General features: G+C 38.6%; 1 protein-coding gene across 13 annotated transcripts in view; it reads right to left on the bottom strand.

Moving 5' to 3' along the window:
- Positions 1 to 254: 254 nt before the first annotated feature.
- Positions 255 to 21,315, bottom strand: part of LOC117288206 (CLIP-associating protein 1-like) — a 101,779-nt gene continuing 80,718 nt past the window's right edge. For 9 of the 13 annotated variants that reach the window (XM_033768958.1, XM_033768960.1, XM_033768965.1 and 6 more), the window contains 11 exons: positions 21,107 to 21,193; positions 18,045 to 18,104; positions 12,966 to 13,457; positions 9,066 to 9,129; positions 8,577 to 8,634; positions 7,930 to 8,056; positions 7,097 to 7,225; positions 6,310 to 6,447; positions 5,788 to 5,856; positions 4,580 to 4,696; positions 255 to 3,925 (listed from right to left, as the gene is read on the bottom strand). In XM_033768958.1, coding sequence (XP_033624849.1) covers positions 3,824 to 3,925; positions 4,580 to 4,696; positions 5,788 to 5,856; positions 6,310 to 6,447; positions 7,097 to 7,225; positions 7,930 to 8,056; positions 8,577 to 8,634; positions 9,066 to 9,129; positions 12,966 to 13,457; positions 18,045 to 18,104; positions 21,107 to 21,193 — 1,443 coding nt within the window. In that variant the 3' untranslated portion in view covers positions 255 to 3,823. The remainder of the gene's footprint in view (positions 3,926 to 4,579; positions 4,697 to 5,787; positions 5,857 to 6,309; positions 6,448 to 7,096; positions 7,226 to 7,929; positions 8,057 to 8,576; positions 8,635 to 9,065; positions 9,130 to 12,965; positions 13,458 to 18,044; positions 18,105 to 21,106; positions 21,194 to 21,315) is intronic. The other 4 variants (XM_033768964.1, XM_033768968.1, XM_033768967.1 and 1 more) reach the window with 3 other exon arrangements.

Genomic DNA, 21,315 nt, shown 5'->3' with positions numbered 1-21,315 from the left:
TTGCCCCTTGTAATGTTGGCTTAAATTTACATGAAACAGCAAACGGAGTGGGCAGTCAGACTTACCCCTCGATAGTTAGCTAAAATTACATGAAACAACAAAAGGAATGAGCAGCAAGGCTTACCCCTTGTAATGTTGGCTAAAATGACATAAAACATCAACAGGAACGAGCAGCATGGCTTGAAGCAAAACAACATAAAACTGAAATCGAACAATAATAAATATAATTAAACAGAAAGAGGTCACAAGAAAGGTTAACTGACACTAATCTTTATTTTCTTCGCTGCTATTTACAAAAGAATGATACATGCAACACCTTAAAGCCAGATACAAAGAAACGAAGTGACATGATTGTGTAAACAAACCCCCATAAATAAAAAGGGTCCATCCACTCAGAATCATCACATTTAAAACATTTGGTGCTTGTAGCAAGAATTTCATTTATCATTAAAAGGGGGGCGCAGCTATCGCTGTTAATGGAAGATCCTTACAACTGTACAAGAACAAATTAACTCCAGAATCCTGATCAACAAACCCGCTCTGATGGCCTTTAGGGAGATGGGCGACACCAAACATAAAAAAAACACCTAAATTTGTACAGGAAATAAAACATATAAATTACAACTCTTATCATCCTTCATCCTCTGTCCAATTATATAAAACAAAAAAGCCACAAAAACCATTTTCAAGTGGGCAATAATGACATGTACTTATTTACAAGATTTACTCTGAAGGTTTATATAAAACATTTAACGATCACCTCTTAATATATAAACGCTTGCTCACATTGAAAGACAACACATGAACATAAAGCTGCCCCTGTCCAATCAATCACTTTTTACCCCCCCCCCCCCTCCCCCCCCCCAATTATTTTGATTGCAACCACAATCTAAACACGAAAAATGTACAAATAGCTCTTACTACATGTAATACTCTCTGCGATTCATAATAATAATCAAAAAGTTATATTTAAAAACAATCTGATTTACTCTAAAATGAAACTTTGGCCGAGCCGCGGAGCAAATTAAATTATTCAACAAGAAAGATTTGCCAACACAGAAACAGTCCTGGTGGAAATTAAAAAATAAACAGAAATATAAAACAAAACACCCTGTTTACCATATAATGCAATTTGTACCAGTTTTAGAAGCCTTGGATAGGATGGCCAGGCGTTACCCTGATAGTCAAATAAGAAGTTGTGTTTTTGACTTAAATACTAAATAGTAAAATACATCTGCCGAATAGTTTTGATAATTTTGATGCAGAGCTGCCGACATTTGCATCTAGCAATCGAGGAGATTTTGTACAAAAAAAATCAGGGAAAATGAGTCGACATAATAGGGAAAAAGTCTTCACAAGCCAGGAGATTTTCAAATTGGTTTATCAGAACATGGAAATATTTGGTTATTTTCAGGGAACTTTCTGCAGAATCAGGGAGAGTTGTTCTTCTAGTGGTACTTAGTGGTAGGTTTATTCAGGAAGAGTACAACGACTAACCCAAATATTGATGGGCAGTTTCCCTCAAATGAAAAATAACATTCATTGAGCTGTAACTCATGAACTACATGTACTTTGTGGCTCAAAATATGTGAACCTAAGCTAGTGAACATCCGGTACACACTGAATGGCCGTGTAGTTCACATGAATATCCTTCGCAAGCTAATGTGCCATGGTCTTAACTTTACAATTTAATGTGCCAAATTGTTCTCAGAATGTACGAATTTCGAAGGCTGCTCTGTATTTGCAGGTAACAATGTTGTAATCTATTTTGTACAGGACTTGGCGTTTTGCGTGGCTGATGCAGCGAAATAAAGGCAATCAAAGGCCCATGTCATACGAGGCAATTTACAGGCAACCTGTTCCCGGCAATCTCCAAGAAGGAGCATTTTCATATGATTTTTCACATATCTTTAATAGGGATGGTAAGACACCGCTTGTAAAGTTATTCATGTGCTATTAAAGTGATCTTGTAGCCTGCACTGAAGTTGGTTGCCTCCAAGTTGCCTATAAAAGTTGCCTGATGTGACAGGTCCCTCAGACTCTAAACAAGGTCTAAAATTACACCCTTCACAATCCCTTAGGATGTAAACTACATGTCATAAAAACACACAAAGAAAAAACCACTTTTTAACAGTACAGGGTTTCCTTCTTCACATGGAATTAAAGCACAGATTGTCACCATCAAAATATGGCTAGACACCTCCTATGGTAACTGGTTAATTGACCAAATATATAAAATGAGACAACAAACACACAAAGTATAAATAGACACAGCTGCATAGTAGCAAAGGCGAAATGACCAGTAGTTAGGTATTTTTTTGTCGCTTCACTGAAAAACAGTAGGATATTTTGGCCTTTTTAACTTTAAAACAGTCAGGTTTTTTACCGTTTTACTTTTAAACAGTTGCATGTATTACTCTGATTGTCAATATTTTAATGGAGGTTTGAGTGTAGCTTGAAAGGGTATATGTTTTCTTACAGAATAAATCTGATTCTCAATTTCATTGGAATTTATTTTGTACTTTTTTGGGCAACTTTAAGACTATTACGCTTTGACACCAACTTTTTGTACATATTACAATAACCAATAGTGTTAATTCAATTCACTTAATTGATAAAAATTGATCAATGAACTGGGCACAATTTCACACTTCTGCTTACCGCCGAATTATGCACATACGATTACCATTCTCCGCTTACTGTGCAAGCACCGAATTGCTCCGCTAGCTGTGTAAGCGAAGAATGCCTAGTAACAAGGAGTGGACAAGCGCACAGGCAAAAGTCCCCTGCTAACCTGTGAAATACGCTTGACGCAAGTTTGGTATTCTTACATCCGTAAGCACCAATTCTTTGCATTTTGCTTACAGTTAGCGAGAAGCAAGAAGTTTACTTCAATTTGAGATGTCAGTTTATATACAATGTTTGATCAAACATTCATTTACAAGGAGACAGTGTCGTCTGCAATAAACGATGCTGCCATTTTGAAATCTCGTTTTAAATTTCTTCGCCATACGTCCAGAACGTTAAATACCATTAGTCGAAACCTCCTCATAGGATAAATAATTTATTTAATGTCTTTGCAATTCTATTTATAATTTATTTCGCTCTTATAAACTCTTTGTTGAGCAGTTTTGTTTTGGCCAAGTTTCCCATTTGTGAGTGGGGGTTAACAATACATGTAGATTAGCAGGAGCTGCCTACATTTGTATCATTCAATCAGGGTGATTCAGTACAACAATCACGGAGATCATAATAAGGAGGTTTCTACAACAGGGACATTTACAAATTTGTTCATCAGAACATGGAAAGATTGGTCTTAAGTTTCAGGGAACTTTCTTCAGAATCAGGGAAGCCAGTCAGAAGCCATTCACCCGTTAACCGACGTGTAGTCAGGGATCACACCCAAGTTAATGTACTATACAACCTGGGAAGCGGCAGCCGGGGATCACCAGTCAGTTTCCATTGTGGTTTATACTATGTGACACTTGTAACAACTCTCTCTCTATTGCTTCAAAGTCTGACCTTATAATACTTCTTGCAGATTCAGTTAACCCACAAATGTTGTCCGTCTTCCGGTAGCTATTAACTCTCACAACCAAATGCAGACATAGAGAGCTAGGTGACGGCACACTGGTACACTCCCTGACTGCTCCCACTTGATGCAAAAATTTACGACCGTGAATTTAGTCCCTCTTTAAGAATCCGTCCTCTCCCACTCAGATGAAAAAACTCAGAGATATCATCCTGACCTGTTTATTTTCCATGACGATGCACTCCCCGTCTCAGTGTAGAAATGAAGAAGTCCGAGTCTGTCATGACGTAACTATCTACTCCCGCTAGACAAGGCAGATGGAGAGTTAGGCGACGGCACACTGGTCTGTTTCTCGGACTGCGCTCGCTTTATGTACAGATTCAAAAGCTTGGTCTGAAAACACAATCATAGATGGGATTTGAGGCATTGCATGGTGAGGTATCAATGTATATTTGGTTTGTGGTAGCACCATGTGTGTACATGTATATACATGTACTTGTTTGGTAGACTATGGTCTTTTGAGAACTTGTCTTGTTATATATTCTACTACCCTGGAGTTGGAATTCGGGATACTTCTCAGTTCTGAAACGAACTACCCTGCTTTTTAACTACTACATGTACCTGGGGAGAAGGTAGGAAATCGTCCATGACTACTACTTTCACTTGGTGGATCGAGGGGACTTCTCATTATTAAATTCACTACTGTGCTGTGAGTTCGTTAAATGGTTTCAACGTTGCGAGTGTGAGACATGTTGCTGGATAAGTGGCAGAGGAAACCTCCCCCCCCCCCAATAGTTCCCATACTGTATCACATTCTTCCTCTCTCGTTAAAAAAGAACCAGCCCCCCCCCCCCCCCCCCCCCCCGAAATCCTCTAAAGAATTTCCTGAGGTACCCAGAATACAATAAAGACAAAAGGGAAGGGGGTACACCATGCCAAATGAATCATTCCTACAAGATTTATAATTCTTTGGAGAGACTAGGTACCAGACCTCCACCACCTCCACCACACCCGGTAAGGGGCTGATTGCATTAATATCCATCCTACCTTACTGCCAGACAGACTACCCAGATGGTCCTTCAATCTCTCACCGATGACTGTGTGTATAGCAACTAGACAGAAGACGCTGGCTTTACGTACACTACTCTCATTATGGTCGTAGGACTGTTAAAGGAATCAAATATCAAAGTTTTTGTCAAAGATTTATCAAGTAATAATAACAATATACATGAACAGTGTAGTCTTACACATGTATGTATGATTTGAGGCATTGCATGGTGAGGTATCAATATATATTTGGTTTGCGGTAACACCATGTGTATATCTACTTGCCAGGTAGAGTTTGTTCTTTAGAGAATTCTAAATCGGAGTGTTCGGGAGACTTCTCAGTTCTGAAGAGAACTGTCTTGCTTTTTAACTACATGTACCTACATGCACATGTAGGCGGAATGTATAGAAAATTGCCTGGGACTACTACTGAGCCTACACGATACATGTAGGATCGTTATTAACTGCACTACCGCTGAGTGAGTTCTTAAATTGGTCTCAAAATTTCGACTAGCTTGCTCTAGTCATCATCAGGAGAATGAAGAGATAATGTAAGAGAGAAGGGAACCTGTTTATAGGGGTTCAGAGACTTCAGTGTAGAGTCAATCACCGCTCTGACATGTCTGATTGGTTCTCCTGAAAGGAGAGCTGTGGTTGGTTGGCTCAGGGCTAATGTGAGGGTTGCCCATATTACATGTAGTCTTTCATAGCAAACATACAACTAAGGTACCCAGAGCGCTTGAACAAACACACACTTTTGAAGAAGGGTTTTAAATTTTTTGAATTATGAGATCCATTTATATACATACATGTACATGTATGTACAAATGTAGATCTACACGTATTTATAAGGGTTTACGAGGCGGATTACATGTACATGTAAGTAGCCACTGCCAGGAACAACGGGGCAAATCCTCTCTCTTAGCGATTACTGCACTGGTTTCTTTTACTTGCGTTTCACAAAGGCTTTACAACCTAGGATGCCCGAGCTAAGTCACTGTAGCTCACAAGGCCGAGGAAACATCAATAAGGGTGCTTGCTACTGTATGTGATCTGAATATCCCATCCGAAGGACACAGCAATTATGGTAAACCTACACTCAGCTTAGCAGAAACACCACAGCTCGAGTCCCACGCTCTAAACCGCTCAGCCTTGACACATATTGATTCATCACTGGTGATTATAAATGCATTGACATCAACACATACCTTCAGTAAAACTGGAACCACCTCTGAAACGATTTCTTCCAGCTCCATTCCCGGCATAAGCTCCAGAACCTAAACGTGAAATTTAAAACATTAGTCCGTTGAATATCTTGCTAAACATCCCCAACAAAGAATACTGATTATTGCAGATTCCATTTGACTGATCAATATGCAGAAGGTGCAGGCCATAAAGATAGAGAACTGTAGCCCTGTACCAAAGTTTTTGAAAATGCTCTGGTCTGGAATTCCAACCAGTCACAAACGTGAAAGGCAGGGGGAAAAACAGAACTGCCAACATTTTGCATCTTGCAATCAGTGAGATATACGTATATAGAACTACTGTACATTCAACATAATAGGAACAAAGTTTCTTTAAACAGGGAGATTTTCGAAGTTGTTCATCAGAACACCGAAAGACTTGATTTACCTTCAGGGAACTTTCTGCAGAATCAGTTGGTAGCTCTGAGGCAACCATGAAGCCAACCTAATTCCCTGAATCACGGTATGGTACCTAGACTGACTTACCTTGGTAAGCATCTTGATTGCAGCCTGATTGATTGGATAGTCTGCTGTCTGTATGATAGGACATAATACTCGGACACACTGCTCTGGGGCAATGGAGTGCGCTAGAGTGGCTGAAGTCTCCTCAGCTGCCCGTACCACCTGAAGAGAAAGAGAGAGCAACAAGGCATTTAAGGTCCAATCTGTATCAATCGTTATCCCTCATTAGTCTCAACTCTTTGACCTTTGTGTATCAGCGCTTATTGGCCCACGTACTGTAGAGAGCCAAACCAACAATGAGCAATTTCACACATGAACCAATGGTTAACTAGTGGTTGGGTTTGTGATGTATAAAAACGACTCCAGTCATGTCATGTCATGTCATAGTGACCATAAAATAATTTCAGATCAACATTCGTCATCAATATTTCTGATAACTGGTCCTCTCTGCACTGTGCTTTGAAAAAAGGCTGTTGATAACCAGTGATGCTACCACGCCCAGTAGGCTGGTTCCAGGTAGTTAACTAGCATAGTCCATTGCAGACCATTGCAGACAAGACAAGGTTCACTTTACTTACATTACTTAGTCAAACTATGGTCAACGACAGTTCTAGTGCGAACATGGCCCATGCCTATCGCTGATCTGTGCTCAAATTCATAAAGCCTGCAAGCAGTCGTTTTTTCCAGGTTAGGTACAAGTGAAACGGTTAATTCATAGAGTCAACATCCTTTATGGTGCAAGATTAGATTAGAATCATATTCGCTCATGATTGCTATTGGGTTAGCCATGATGAAAAGTGCGACACCTTACCTCTGACTGGGCATCTTTGTGAGCTTCCAGTATCTTCAGTATCGTCAGCTCAGCATAGTCCTTGAATCTATCAGGCTGGTTCCGTAAGATCTCTCTCAACACGCGCAGGGCCATTGCTCTAATAGAAGCCTGAAAGGTCAAAGAAAACAGAGTCAACAGTGATACTAACTCTCAATTCCCTTGAACTAGCATCAACCTAACTTTCACTAAAACAGACCCCCAAATTACAATCTTTTATGGACAAAATGTTACTGATGGTGATTTTTCAAACACCATTTATAAGTATTTCCATGTGTGCCACAAATAATGAATTTTCTTTAACGTTTTACAGGCAAATTGTTTTCTGGACAGCTGTTGATAAGGTTGGATAATATCGGGCCCCAACAACAAACTAATTTGCATCTTTCAACTAACCACTTTTAATACAGGTTATTTTCTGCATCAGGGATAAAGAAAATAATATTTTTGTTATCGTTATGTGAATTAAGCACTGTATACTCAGTACTTTCCTCAAGTTCTGTGAAAAAGAATTCCACAGGCAAAGTCAACTGTTGGTAACCTCGAAAAGTACTCACTGGTACATTGTACCTGATTTAATGGTAACGGGCTCATTATCATCTTCCACTGTGTCGAGTTTCTAAAACACCCACTCTCATGTTATCTGTTTGGTTGTTTTGCCCATTGTCTAATCACTGACCAATGACAAAAACAAGTATTGGTTATGTCTGCAAAAACAAACCCCACTGTGTCAGAACAGAGACAATCTCAGTCAAACTTTCAGCAATGACTATGGCATAAAGAATGAAAATGCCTCTTTGTTAAACCCTACGTACCTCCACATCACCCAGTGTTTCCAGCATAAGGAGTAATACAGTCTTGAAGTGGTTGTCCCACATCGCAACACTCTCGGATCTAGTCAACTTGATGAGCTGCATCATGGCTGTCCGTCTCTCCTCAAACCTTCAACAACAAAACAAGGAAAAGTCACAATCGTTTCAGACAAGCGTTCCAGCGACGCACTGAACCAAACTCTGAATTAAGTACATGAAAATTTTGACGTCTTAAACAGTTAGGAGCGACTGGACACGCTAGAAGTCGAACGATTAACTGTTCTAGTTGTACTAAATAGCTCTCAAGTGCCTTTGTTTCAGAAGTCGAACTTGTCATGAGCCGAGCCAATGTAATGTAATGTCTAGTTCGCCTGTTTAAAACCAAAATGTTTTTGTATCGACCTAGAGTCGCCCCTAATCTATTAGGTTCAGTGCGTCTTTGGAGCCCCGTCTGAACCGGGTGTAACTAACTTATCTTACATGTATATGATGTACATGTAGTTCATCACTGATTATTGCCAACTGGACCCCTGTAGTTTAGAGCACAACGGCTGACTTGTATGTAGCTGTTCATATGGCATGTATGGTGTAGGATTGAATAGACTTTATAGGTTATTTAATCACAATTTTTCTGATCGATTGTCTCTTACCTTTGATTGTGATTTGATAATTCTGTTAGCAGAGGAACTAGGATGTCCACATGGTCACCTGTTAGCAATGAGAAGAAGGAAAAAAAGTGTAATTTATAAGAGACATCAAGAGGATGTTAAGTGACAGAACATGATGAAGTCCTTCGTCTAAAGAAGTGAACTTAATCCCTTTAGCTCGCAAGCCTAACGAAACCTGTAATCATTGCTTGCTTGCTATATGTGGCACAGAAACACAGGGGTAAACTACTACAAGCGCTCTGGACCTACATATATGACTTATAATGTCCCTTCCCAAGGACAAAACAAAGTGTCTTGCTCAAAGACACAAGTGCCAAGACCGGGACTCGAACCAACACTCTGCTAATCAGAAACACCAGAATTTAGGTAAGTGTGCCTGACTGCGACACATCATGCCTTTGAACCAAAAAACACATCCCAAGTCTGACACCATCATACATGTATGAACTAATCTTTCCTACAGGTTCTTACCTTCAGCCAGTATGTCATCATCATACGCACCGTCAGTGACTGTCAGTCTAGTATCTGATATACCCTGCTCAACAAGGAAAAAGATGCATTCAAAATGAAATGGTTATTAAAAGCAATTCATAAAAATTGATAAATGTATTTAAAATAGAAACAAATGATTTTAGTACAACTGAACATTAACATAACTTAAACCATGATGAAATTAGTATTATTAATGGCTTTGAAAACAACCCGTTAAAGTGGCAACATATTTCATAATTTATATTATTGATTACAATAGATGAATCGTGAAGGTGTGAACTAATTAGTAAAACCCACCACCAACCCAAAATGCAATTTATGGTTAACTGGAAGAAAAAAAAAATCTGCCATCAAAACCCCTCAAACAAAAAATTTTGATCTTTTGAAAAAAATATAAAAAATAATATTGAAAGGTTTGCGGTATAACACCATGAAAACTATAATAAAAAAAACATATAGGGGCAATACAATGTTTTAGTGAATTACACACCAAAGGTGTTATTGCCCATTTCGCATAACACTTTCCTTGTACAATTTTAACGCATTGATTTTGATTTTGGTTTTAACCAATCTACAATCGGCTGCACACTCCTCAACAAATGTGCTCAAGCGACGGTGACAACTCTCGCATTTAAAGAGGAAGGGAAACGTATCACAAAATTGAATTCGATATTTTCCGTCCTCTTAAAAATTTTATGCCACAAGAATGAGAATTCAATGCATCAAAATGTTCAGGAAAAAAAAATCACACAGTACTGTGGAGTGTAATTGTCCACACAACACAATCTATGCATCTAGCTACTACGTGTTGGCCGGGTGTTAGAGCAGACAGATCCACAGTGGCAAGGCATGTTTCTAATCACGCGACTCTACAAATCTACTAGGCATACCAGGGAAGCTTCTGGGTAACATTCACAGTTTTGTATGATCGCGTTTTCGTCACCGGCAAATACTGAATAATGTTTAGGTACATAGGATTTGAAACATTGCATGACGGGAGTATAAATAGGAGAGGGTTGCGGTAGCACCATGTGTAAATCTCTTTTGAGTAATGTTGTTCTGAAGAAAAAAATTGGTGGGCGACAACTAAACGTTTTTGATCAGTGTGCTCAGATTAGCCTCTATTTGTGATCATTCTCCTGTAGATGATCAGAGCATGATTGAAACGATGACTTGTCACCCACTGGTTTTTCAGCACAAACAATACTAAAGAGAGATTTTCAAATGGTGCTGCCTAATTATCTGTTTTAAAACCAAGGTCAAAATCGCTGTTTCCGAAACATGACGCTGTCCTTAAAGGGAGGGTACATGTAGTCCTTTGACATTACTCCCCCCCCCCCTAAAAAAGGTAAAAAGCACTGCAGCTGTTGATAATGTATCAAATTTTGAGAAACGATTTTCTTGAAAGGAAGGTGGATTTATAGAGAGGGATTCATAAACATTGAAACAGTTTTGGCATGAAACTGTGCGAGGTGCTCAGCAGGATCGTCCGGATATGAATTAATACTTAGTTTTTTGGTTCAGTTCTTTAGACGCCAAATCAAATTTTTGAAAACTACAGCAAGCCTGCAATCTACTCGGAGTATTTAAACACATCAGGAACATGCATGGGACTTATCAGGGGTGCAAATAATACACTAAAACAACAACTGTGCGCATTCACTACAATCAGACTACGGAAACCGTTTTAGGTGAATTGGGCATTCAACTGAACATAACAGGAATGGGGAAGGTTATTTAAACTTTAAAAAAACTGAACAAATAAAAAAAATGGTGCAAGTGTTATTTGAATGTGTTACAAGTGTTGTTTGTAGGTTGTTTCTTATAGAAAGGTTTGTGGTAACACCATGTAATGACTATCTTTAATGAGTTGTGGTGGTTCTAAAAAGAACCGTTAGTTTCAACTCGACATTTCGATCAGTATGCTCTGATCGTGTTCTGGAGAAAGCTGGACTCTGATGCCAAGGCTCCACAGCAAGTTTCACCACGCATCACCGAGCTCCATTTCCCGTCTAAAAGAACCGTTGGTTTCAACTCGACATTTCGATCAGTATGCTCTGATCGTCTTCTGGAGAAAGCTGGACTCTGATGCCAAGGCTCCACAGCAAGTTTCACATGCATCACCGAGCTCCATTTCCCGTCTAAAAGAACCGTTGGTTTCAACTCGACATTTCGATCAGTATGCTCTGATCGTCTTCTGGAGAAAGCTGGACTCTGATGCCAAGGCTCCACAGCAAGTTTCACCACGCATCACCGAGCTCCATTTCCCGTCTAAAAGAACCGTTGGTTTCAACTCGACATTTCGATCAGTATGCTCTGATTGTCTTCTGGAGAAAGCTGGACTCTGATGCCAAGGCTCCACAGCAAGTTTCACCACGCATCACCGAGCTCCATTTCCCGTCTCTCATTCCCGCCTTCATGCATCACCAATCCACCTCCACAGTACTTAAGCAGCATGCAGCATCAGAGTACAGCTTTCTCTAGAACACGATCAGAGCATACTGATCGAAACGTCGAGTTGAAACCAACGGTTCTTTTCAGAACCACCCCAACTCATTAGAGATAGTCATTACATGGTGTTACCGCAAACCTTTCTATATCGTTTTCCACCATGCAAAGTTTCAAATCCTACTTACATGTAGGTTGTTTGTGTTAATTTATCTCTGTCCATGAAAACCCATTTTGATTCTTTACACTACATGTACATGTAGCAGTTTGAAAAGTGAACTTTTGTTTTGCTCAAAATGTTTTTTGATTGACCTTTGGATTATGAGTATAAAATGAAGATGAAAGGAAAAAGAAAAAGTTGATTGAACTAAGGAAGAAAGAGATTTTGATGATGTTTTGGATTGAAATTTGAACATTCAGTGGTGCGATTTAAAAAAATCTTTAAAATAAGAAGGATTTGGGCTTTGGCCTTGGTTTGAAGCATTTTTGAAAATCCTTACAAAAGTATGGGAATAATAGTCCCAAATTATAATTGGACGCATATGGTGCCCCCACCCCCACCAAACGCACAAAGATATTGGCAAAATGGCGAGGCCGTCAATATTAGGCTAGATAGATAGCTCAGTTGGTAGAGAGCCCGCACATTAATCCGGAGGTTACATGTTCAAATCCTGTTCTAATCAATATTTCTTTGATCACTCCACATTGAAGTAAATGTGTATCTGAAAGCTGTACATCAACACAAAGAAGACACTAAATAATCATACATGTAGACACCACACTAGTGTGTCTTCACTCTCTTTGTGGCCACATAAGGATTTTGTCCTCAAGAATTTTTAAGTACAGCCGTTCTCTTCAAAAGGTTTTGGTGGGCCACTGTGTAGAATGTATGGCCACTAATACAAGTGTTGTGTATTAGTTTTATGTTAAGTGTTCCTAATGATGAGGGGAGTTTGTTGTCTTTACAAAACAAAATGAATTTAGGGACAGCTTAGAAATAAACAAGACACAGTAAAGAACTCAATAGTTTTTAAGGAATAAGTTGCCAGTTGCCCCTAAAGAAATAACCAGGAACTGACGAGATATTTGCATAAACTAAATAAAGCAAAAAGCTTGCCAATGAGTGGTGTGTTGTTTGTTTTTCAATTCTACATGTATGACTGTTGTTAGTTTGGCTAGGTTAAGAACAAAAAGTTAAAATAAGAAATCCCCAAAAGAAAACAAACCAACTTAACGAAAAAATCTGCAGTAATAAACTTATATACAGTTTTTCTTTAAATGAACTTGTGGAAGACAGGACAACAAAATGAAACGTAAAATGCTGTGCCTTCTTCTGGATAAAGAAAGAAAAAAAAAAAAGGAATAAAACAAAACTGCGAACAGAATGAAACGAACAACAGAAATAAAGAAAAAAGCAAGGGGGGTACTAACATTATCCTGGTAGATGGATGGATTATAGGAGTTGTGTGTAACGGAAGAAGGGGATGGTGTAGTGGCTGGGGGTGTTTTGGCAATGCTCTGCTGCTGCTGCTGCTGCTGCTGGTATGCATGGATAAAGACGGAACCGTTACGAGCCGGCGAAAACTCAGGATATGCCTTCACCTTGCCCTGGGGACTATCCACCCTAACATCCGTCATGGAACTTGTGATTCCGCTATCGGCTGATACCTCATCACTGTCCACACGGTGTCCCTCCTTCATGAAGGCATCCAGGTCGTCGCGGCTGCTGTACGTGAAGCTCTGTATCTCGGCCGTCGTGCGCCGCAGCGAGTCGTAGATGTCCTCTGAGTTCATGTTCTCCGTGTCGAACTCCGGGGGTCCGTTGCTGGCATAGCTGCCCCGTGGGGAGGAGTCCGTGGAGCGAGGGGAAGCTTTGTAGGGTGATCGCGGCGAGGCCTTACGCTGGAGGTCCACGGCTATACTCTGCATTGACATTAGACAAATACAAATTATTTCATATATGTGGTAATGTTTGCATAGGGGATAAAGAATATAATTCCCTTTTAACCCTTACACCGATATGTATTAAGTACTGTATACTCTAAGTTCAGGAAAGTACTGAATATACATCAGTGTAAGGGTAGAAACGAACTTACATTTCATACACTCCGACTGCAGAAATTGTGACTTATAGATTTTTCTGTGCATATTTGTTATTTAACATGTACTTTGAACTGACAGTGTGGAAAATACATTGGTAGGTTAGGACAGAAACTTTCAAACTTTGGTTCGAATTACAGATTCAGTTGAAGCGATCCAAGATTGATGCAATGAATGTGGTGTTATACTCAAAGAGTGGGGAAAGGTACACAATGGTATTAATATCAAATGTAAAGGTTAAAGAGACACATTGCCTTTGGATTGGGGCATTTTGGGCTTTAACAAGTGTATGTTTTGAATTGAATATGTAGAATATAAAATGATTCACAAAAAAATTCCCTCAAAATTTCCCTTGAAACTTTGTGGGTTTTTTTGTGTGTGATTTTATGACAGAACACAGTCCGCTACATTGTGGAACTGCAAAATGGAAGACTACATGAACGTAGTTGTATTTCAAGAGGCAAGTTTAAGTTTATTTACTCACTACTCACTAATTACAAACCACTCCGGCGTTTTGACGCATGAGCAACTCTTGAAAAAAGATGAGGAGCAATTCCAGACACCTTAAAATATTTTGAAATAATTTGAAGGCAATGTGCCTCTTTACGGAGTGTGGATGTTTGGGAACAAACCTGTGCTGTAACCGCGATGAAAGTGACGCTCTGAAAGGTAGATGACATTTCCATTGATACTTCCAGACAGTGTACACCATTGTTTAAGAGAGATTACAACTACTTTACTAAGAACTAATGGCAATAAAGAAAACTACCTCAAAAGCGCCTGCTCAATATTATTACCAAAATGTACACAGCGATAAATGTACTTACAGCATTTCAGTTATTTACAAAATATGCAGATAATTTTAATAATACTATTTCTTTGCATTTCACACTACTACCCCTTTTGTGTTGCTAAGCAGTTAGTATACACTATGGCAATGAGGTCATTAGTGGAGGTCTATGCAACCCGTGTAAATTTGAGCTCAATCGGTCATCGAACTTGCGAGATAATAATGAAAGAAAAAAACACCCTTGTCACACGAAGTTGTGTGCGCTTAGATGGTTGATTTCGAGCCCTCAAGTTCTAAATCTGAGGTCTCAAAATCAAATTCTAGGAAAATTACTTCTTTCTCGAAAACTACGGCACTTCAGAGGGAGCCGTTTCTCATGATGTTTTCTACTATCAAACTCTCCCCGTTACTCGTTACCAAGTAAGGTTTTATGCTAATAATTATTTTGAGTAATTACCAATAGTGTCCACTGCCTTTAAGTCCTTGGTTTCAACGAGAAGACAACCCTAAAGAACATACCAGGTTAATACCAAACCTCCATACAGGGTGTTGATGACGTCGACATGTCTTCCCCAACCCTGTTCCTTCAAGCTTCTCTTCCACAAACGCATTCCTTAGCCAATGGTGTACACTGTCTTACAATGGATATGTCACTCTACCACTGTTAGACATTAGTGAGGCGTGCAATTCAATTCACTACACATACATACATGTACATGTAATGGGATTAGTGTGTGCAGTGTTATATGACTACTACGAGTGTTACACCTAACAACTAAACAAAATAAAAAAATAACTAAGATCATTAAAACAAAAATACTGAAAACTCAAATTATAAACATCAACTACATAAAGTACACACACATGTACATGTCACATACATGTACACAACAACTCTACATGTACATTTCATTTCCATGGGCACAAACAACAGGCATGATATTGATATTTGGTCGTTGGCAACATTTGATCAAACACAAAAGCTGACTTACATGTACATACATATCAAAGGTGTCAGTGTCAGTGTCAGTGTCAGTGTCAGTGTCAGTGTCAGTGTCAGTGTCAGTGGTATGAAATTGTCAAAACATTGAATCTCAATTAAGGGCCTGGATGTAACCACAACAAATGTTTCCATTTGATACAAAAGCGATACGAGATACCACAGTTTTTTTTTTTTTTATGTTATTGAATTGGCAAAAATTACTTTATATCTTAATTTAAGCCTCTGACTAAGGTCCGGTCTGGAAAAAGACCATTTAATATAAAACAAGTAGGGGAAATGCCATTATCTTTCATTTCAAACTGGACCTTCGTCAGAAGGTATTTGTGCAGTATAAATATCATGCCTGTAAAATGTCCTTTTAATTAGTGCTAGTGTTAAGTGTGATGGTGAATACATGCGTAACTACATGTAACTACATGTAGACCTACTTTGTGCACACTATTGGAGTTAGTTACTCATGTTAGGTACTTCTAACACATTGCTACCATTTAAAACTTAACATGTCTACAAACTGCAAAAACATAATGAATGTTATGGGCACTTTTCTCAGCCAGGGTTTTGGCCTAATGCATTGTACACACATTCACTCGGATGGGAGGATTACAAAAAAAAGGAGATGGTATGATTTAGGTATAAATAGAAGAATAAGGTAACGGCAGAGAGATGTGTGAACATTTCAGGACAGGTCTGCAGTTTCACAAAGAGTAAAAAGTGGCAAAGAGTAAAAGGGGAAGTGATCGTAGAAAAATCCTGACAATCTTGAATTGAAAAGGACAAAAACTAATTGAACTAATTGTTTCATTTTAAATTAGAAATTGAAACTTTGCTTGGTGGAAGTTAAAGACAGTGAACACTTATTGGCCATTGCCAAAGACCAGTCTTCTCACTTTGTGAATCTCAACATATGCAAAAAAAAAAACAAACCTGTGAACAATTTTAGCTCAATTGGTCATCAAAGTTGATAATAATGAAGGAAAAAACACCCCTGTCACACGAAGTTGTGTGCTTTCATATGCTTGATTTCGAGACGTCAAATTCTAAATCTGATATCTCGAAATCAAATTTGTGGTAAATTACTTCTTTCTCACAATGGTTTATACCGTCAACAGCTCCCCATTACTTGTTACCAAAAAAGGTTTTAGGCTAACAATTATTATGAGTAATTACCAATAGTGTCCACTGCCTTTAAATACATGTACATGTAAGGTGAGGTTTGTAACATGTGTAAACAGAGAAGACAATCAGATCATACAGATCGAAAAATGTTGAGCTGTCAACCACATTCTTCTCTACTCAAAAGAGATTTACACATGGTGCTACCGTACACCTCACCTAATTGTTTAATTTTAAGGGGTTTCCCCCGACTATTTTAAGTCATCATAAAAAGAGAACCGGAACTAACACGGGGAACAAGTCTCTCCATCTTTCATTCCAAGTGTGTGCCTTTCAAAAAGTTTGAAGGCAAAACAAAAATATTTAAAAAAAGGAGATTCACAACAAAAGTATTCCAGAAATCAGGAAAAACTCATTACAAAGCAATTCTTTTCTAGAACTGGTCTCTGTGGTCCTTCAAAATGTTCCTGTGGAACGCTCTGGTTAATAAAATGGAACAACCCTTTTCCCAGGAAAAGTGATTATTCACTAATACATTGTACATGTAACACTAAAAGTCTGGGTTTGTCAGGAAAAGGGATTGGTAAGGAGTAACTGAAATGCTAATGAGTAAAAAACGGGTGTCAATGAAAGACATTTTAAAGGGGAAGGCATACATAGAATGATTGGAAAATTGATTTACAAATGTAGAGTGCATCATGGAATGATAATGATGTAATGGTGAAGAGTGAAGGAAACTGCTGCAGAATGGAGGAAACTGCTGCAGAAATGGAGCAATTTGCTGTAGAATGAAGAAAACTTCTGCAGAATAGAGGAAGTTGCTGATGAATAGAGAAAATGCTGATGAATGAACGAAACTGGGATGGAAAAAACTGCTGCAGAATGGAGAAAAACTGCCACAGAACGGAGAAATTTGCTGCAGAATAGAGGAAAATGCTGATGAATGGAGGAAAGTGCTGTGATGGAGGAAAATGCTGATGAATGAAGGAAACTGGTGATGGAAAACAACCTGCTGCAGAATGGACAAAAAACTGCCGCAGAATGAATAAATTTGCTGCAGAACTTCTGCAGAATAGAGGAATTAGCTGATGAATGGAGGAAACTTATGAAGAATGGATGGAAACAAGTAAAGGTAGGATGGAAAGACTGGAAGGAAACATTGACAGGAATCAATGGGCGAGCTGGACAAGGAAAAAAACACATTGAACTTCCCACATCTAAATCGACAAAAAATGACTTTCAACTGCAAAAGGGAAATAATGGAAGTTGTCAGGGTGGCAAGATGTATATATATACACAAAGGGTGGAAGGTAACGGTGATGTTAATCATACATCAGGTAACCAGTCTGCAAACGATGGGAAATGCATTAAGAGCAGTACAAAAAAGGGCTTGCAAAAAAAACGGGAACCGGTTTGTGTTTTTTCTAGCTAGTCATGCGTTTAAAAAATCTGGCACCCCGACACCAATTATCACCACCACCGCATACCCCATGCACAGATTTACCTCGTTTTCATTGACCGTAGCGTTGCGAAGGTGATTATGTAAGAGCTTGGTGGCACCGTCCTAGAGAAGGGGTTTCGAGAGAAAGGCACGGTATATGAAGCATGCGGGTAGACCCAGAGTGGGGTAAAAACATTTCTCAAGATTATCCAATATACCAACAAAAACAAGATTTAAGAATCCCTACACAAAAACCTGTAAAAATAGGTCAAACATATAGACAGGGTGTTGATAAATGTCTTATGAGTAGTGGTCTATGTCTAAGTGAGGCTGCGTAGAGCTTGAAACGTTATCACTGCAGAATTGGTGAAGTTTACAACTTCATTCAAAACATCTACAGGGTCTAACGGCTCTACAATTCTCAGTAATAGTACCTAACTCTAAAGATCAGAGCAAACTATGTTGCAAAGCAATAGGGGAAATGATAATGGGAAGAAAACAAATCTCTACTGAGATGTGATAATTTAAAGGGTACTTTTTGTAATAATTTTCAACAAACTTTCTTTGGCTAATAAAGTTGTTTAGAAACACTTGTTTGAGTGGAAAAAAAAGTATTGTTCCGAAATAAATTTGCATCAATTAGAGCACACTTATAGGATAATTTTTGAAAAACATCAAACAAATTGAATGAGAGAGAATTGTACCAGACAATAAAAAACAAAAAAAGGAATTTACAACTTTGGGGAAAAAAATCACACAAACATCATGTATGCCACCATCACAAAAAAACAACAAAGGGTTACTTCACGTTCAGGAAAAGATTCGGGAAAAATATCCAAGATATAAAATATCTGAGACATTTCAACAATGTTATTATTGTTCTCATCTGCAATGTAATTCATGACACAAAGTTTGAGACAAAAATCAATCCTATCGAAGGAGTAGAAGAAGACAGGTCAAAAACAGAAGAGTCCAAACAAGAAGGAAATTGGATGAAATGCAGAGAGAAAATAAAATACAAAAAACAACTGTCGTGATTTGCAAATGAAAAAACAAGCACCAACTAAAAAGTGGGAGAAGTGCGAGTGGTTTGTGCAAGGAAGTACGAATGAACAGATTTGCTGCAGCGAAGGAAATAAACAAAAGGAGTGAGGAATTTGAAATTGCCAAAATAAATTATATTTTTATCAATAGTGGTGAAGACTATTTTTAAGTGTCCTGGTTAACATGTAATTAAAGTTGGTTTTACTGCCGGAATTCAGTCAATAACAGAGATTCGGAAGCTAAAGGGGAATTTTTTTTTTAATCTTTAGTTCGGTGCATATTTTAAAATGAAAAGTTAATTTACCCCCCCCCCCCCCCCCCCCCCGAGTAAAAGACAGATAATATCGTTAACAGCTTAATGGAAGAGTGCACCAGGAGCTTATTGGACCAAAGTGTGGGATATTGTTGAGAACTGAACAAACTTCATTGAATAAAACATCAACACTGACAGTAGATTAAGGGGGGGTTGGTACAAATGCCAAACAGCAGAGAAAAACTGTCAGGGTTTGCAGAAGAAGTTGTTTATATAATAATTTTCATTTGATCTGCTTGGACGGTGCTTGTGTCTGAAGACGAAAGCTTCATGCTGTTGAAGTGATTAGAAGCGCGATTTTAAAACTCTCAACAACTTGATGCATGACAGTAATTTTTTTTTCTTCACTTTAAAACCATTTACATAAACGAGAAGTTTCATTAATGGTAATTGTTGTATTTAAAAATATTTTAAATACGTGGATTTGTGGGGTAAGATTTATTATTAAATATTGTTCCAGCATTTGGTACTCGCCGTCACCTGGCTAAACATGAGGCCAGAGATGCGTTTATTACTCACTGTCACCTGGCTAAACATAATGCCAGAGATGCGTTTGGTACTTGCTGTCACCTGGCTAAACATAAGACCAGAGATGCGTTTGGTACTCGCTGTCACCTGGCTAAACATGAGGCCAGAGATGCGTTTGGTACTCGCTGTCACCTGGCTAAACATAAGGCCAGAGATGCGTTTGGTACTCGCTGTCACCTGGCTAAACATGAGACCAGAGATGCGTTTGGTACTTGCTGTCACCTGGCTAAACATGAGGCCAGAGATGCGTTTGGTACTCGCTGTCACCTGGCTAAACATGAGGCCAGAGATGCTTTGGTACGCGCTGTCACCTGGCTAAACATAAGGCCAGAGATGCGTTTGGTACTCGCTGTCACCTGGCTAAACATGAGGCCAGAGATGCGTTTGGTACTCGCTGTCACCTGGCTAAACATGAGGCCAGAGATGCTTTGGTACTCGCTGTCACCTGGCTAAACATGGATGGATTTGACATTCGTGTGAAAAAGGAAAATAAATATTTTGTTTGCTGTTTTCTCAACAAATACACAATGTATTCAGCTGACACTAATAGATGTGACTTTTGGGGTATAATTCTTGATCTTTTTGCCTATAAACCAGCATTACCTACATGTACATGTAGATGACAACAAATCTATGACCCTACATTGAAACTGAAGATAATAACGTATGTTCACCTTCAGGTAAATATTGTTTTTACTTTCTATTGCGTTCAGAAATGGAAATTTTTGGGAGGCCCTTATTAACACACCGAATTTGTAAGACTTTTTTTTTTCTTCAAAAATTAAGTAAATCTTGATTGAGTGATGTTTAATCCAAGATGCAAAGCTACTCACTACAAACTGTATTGAGGAAAGACTGTAAAAGTTGGCAAGCAGCAAGCGAGGGAATAGGCAAGCAAATTTCAAAAATAAAAATACATACAATACCTGATAACAACTGTCTTATAAAAAGAAACAAAAAAACGTAAAAAAACATAACGAAAAACAAAACAATCTAATGATCTAAACAAAAACATAAAAATCTATTTTTTTTTTCATTCACATGCAATGAAGTTGGGATGCAAAACCAGACATGAATTGGTTCTATCTACCTAAAAAAAAAAAAAAAAAAAAAAAAAAAACATCATAAATATTTATACACTAGGAGTTTCTGGGTAAACTGGGTTCAATAGGGTATGTCCTGTTGGTTTTACATTGACCTACTGGGCTCTACCGGGTATTACTGGGGTTCAACTGGGTACCTGGAATGTCTTGGGTAGCACAGACAGCATTGAACTGAACTCAGGCGTGTTGAGCTCAAACAGCGAAATCAAAACTGACTGTGAAGCCTGTAACAAATAAGAGAGAATTTACAAATCTTGACTTCAAACACAGCTTTTGAAATTAATGTGTGGACTCGTACTTCAAACCTCTGGTACAAGATGCTCGTTTGTTATTGTTGTTATTATAC

Source organism: Asterias rubens, chromosome 3 (genome assembly GCF_902459465.1).
Source record: "Asterias rubens chromosome 3, eAstRub1.3, whole genome shotgun sequence".
NCBI classification, from domain to species: Eukaryota; Metazoa; Echinodermata; class Asteroidea; order Forcipulatida; family Asteriidae; genus Asterias; species Asterias rubens.
Note: the sequence above shows the minus strand (reverse complement) of the source record. Positions and strands in the feature narration are given on the sequence as shown.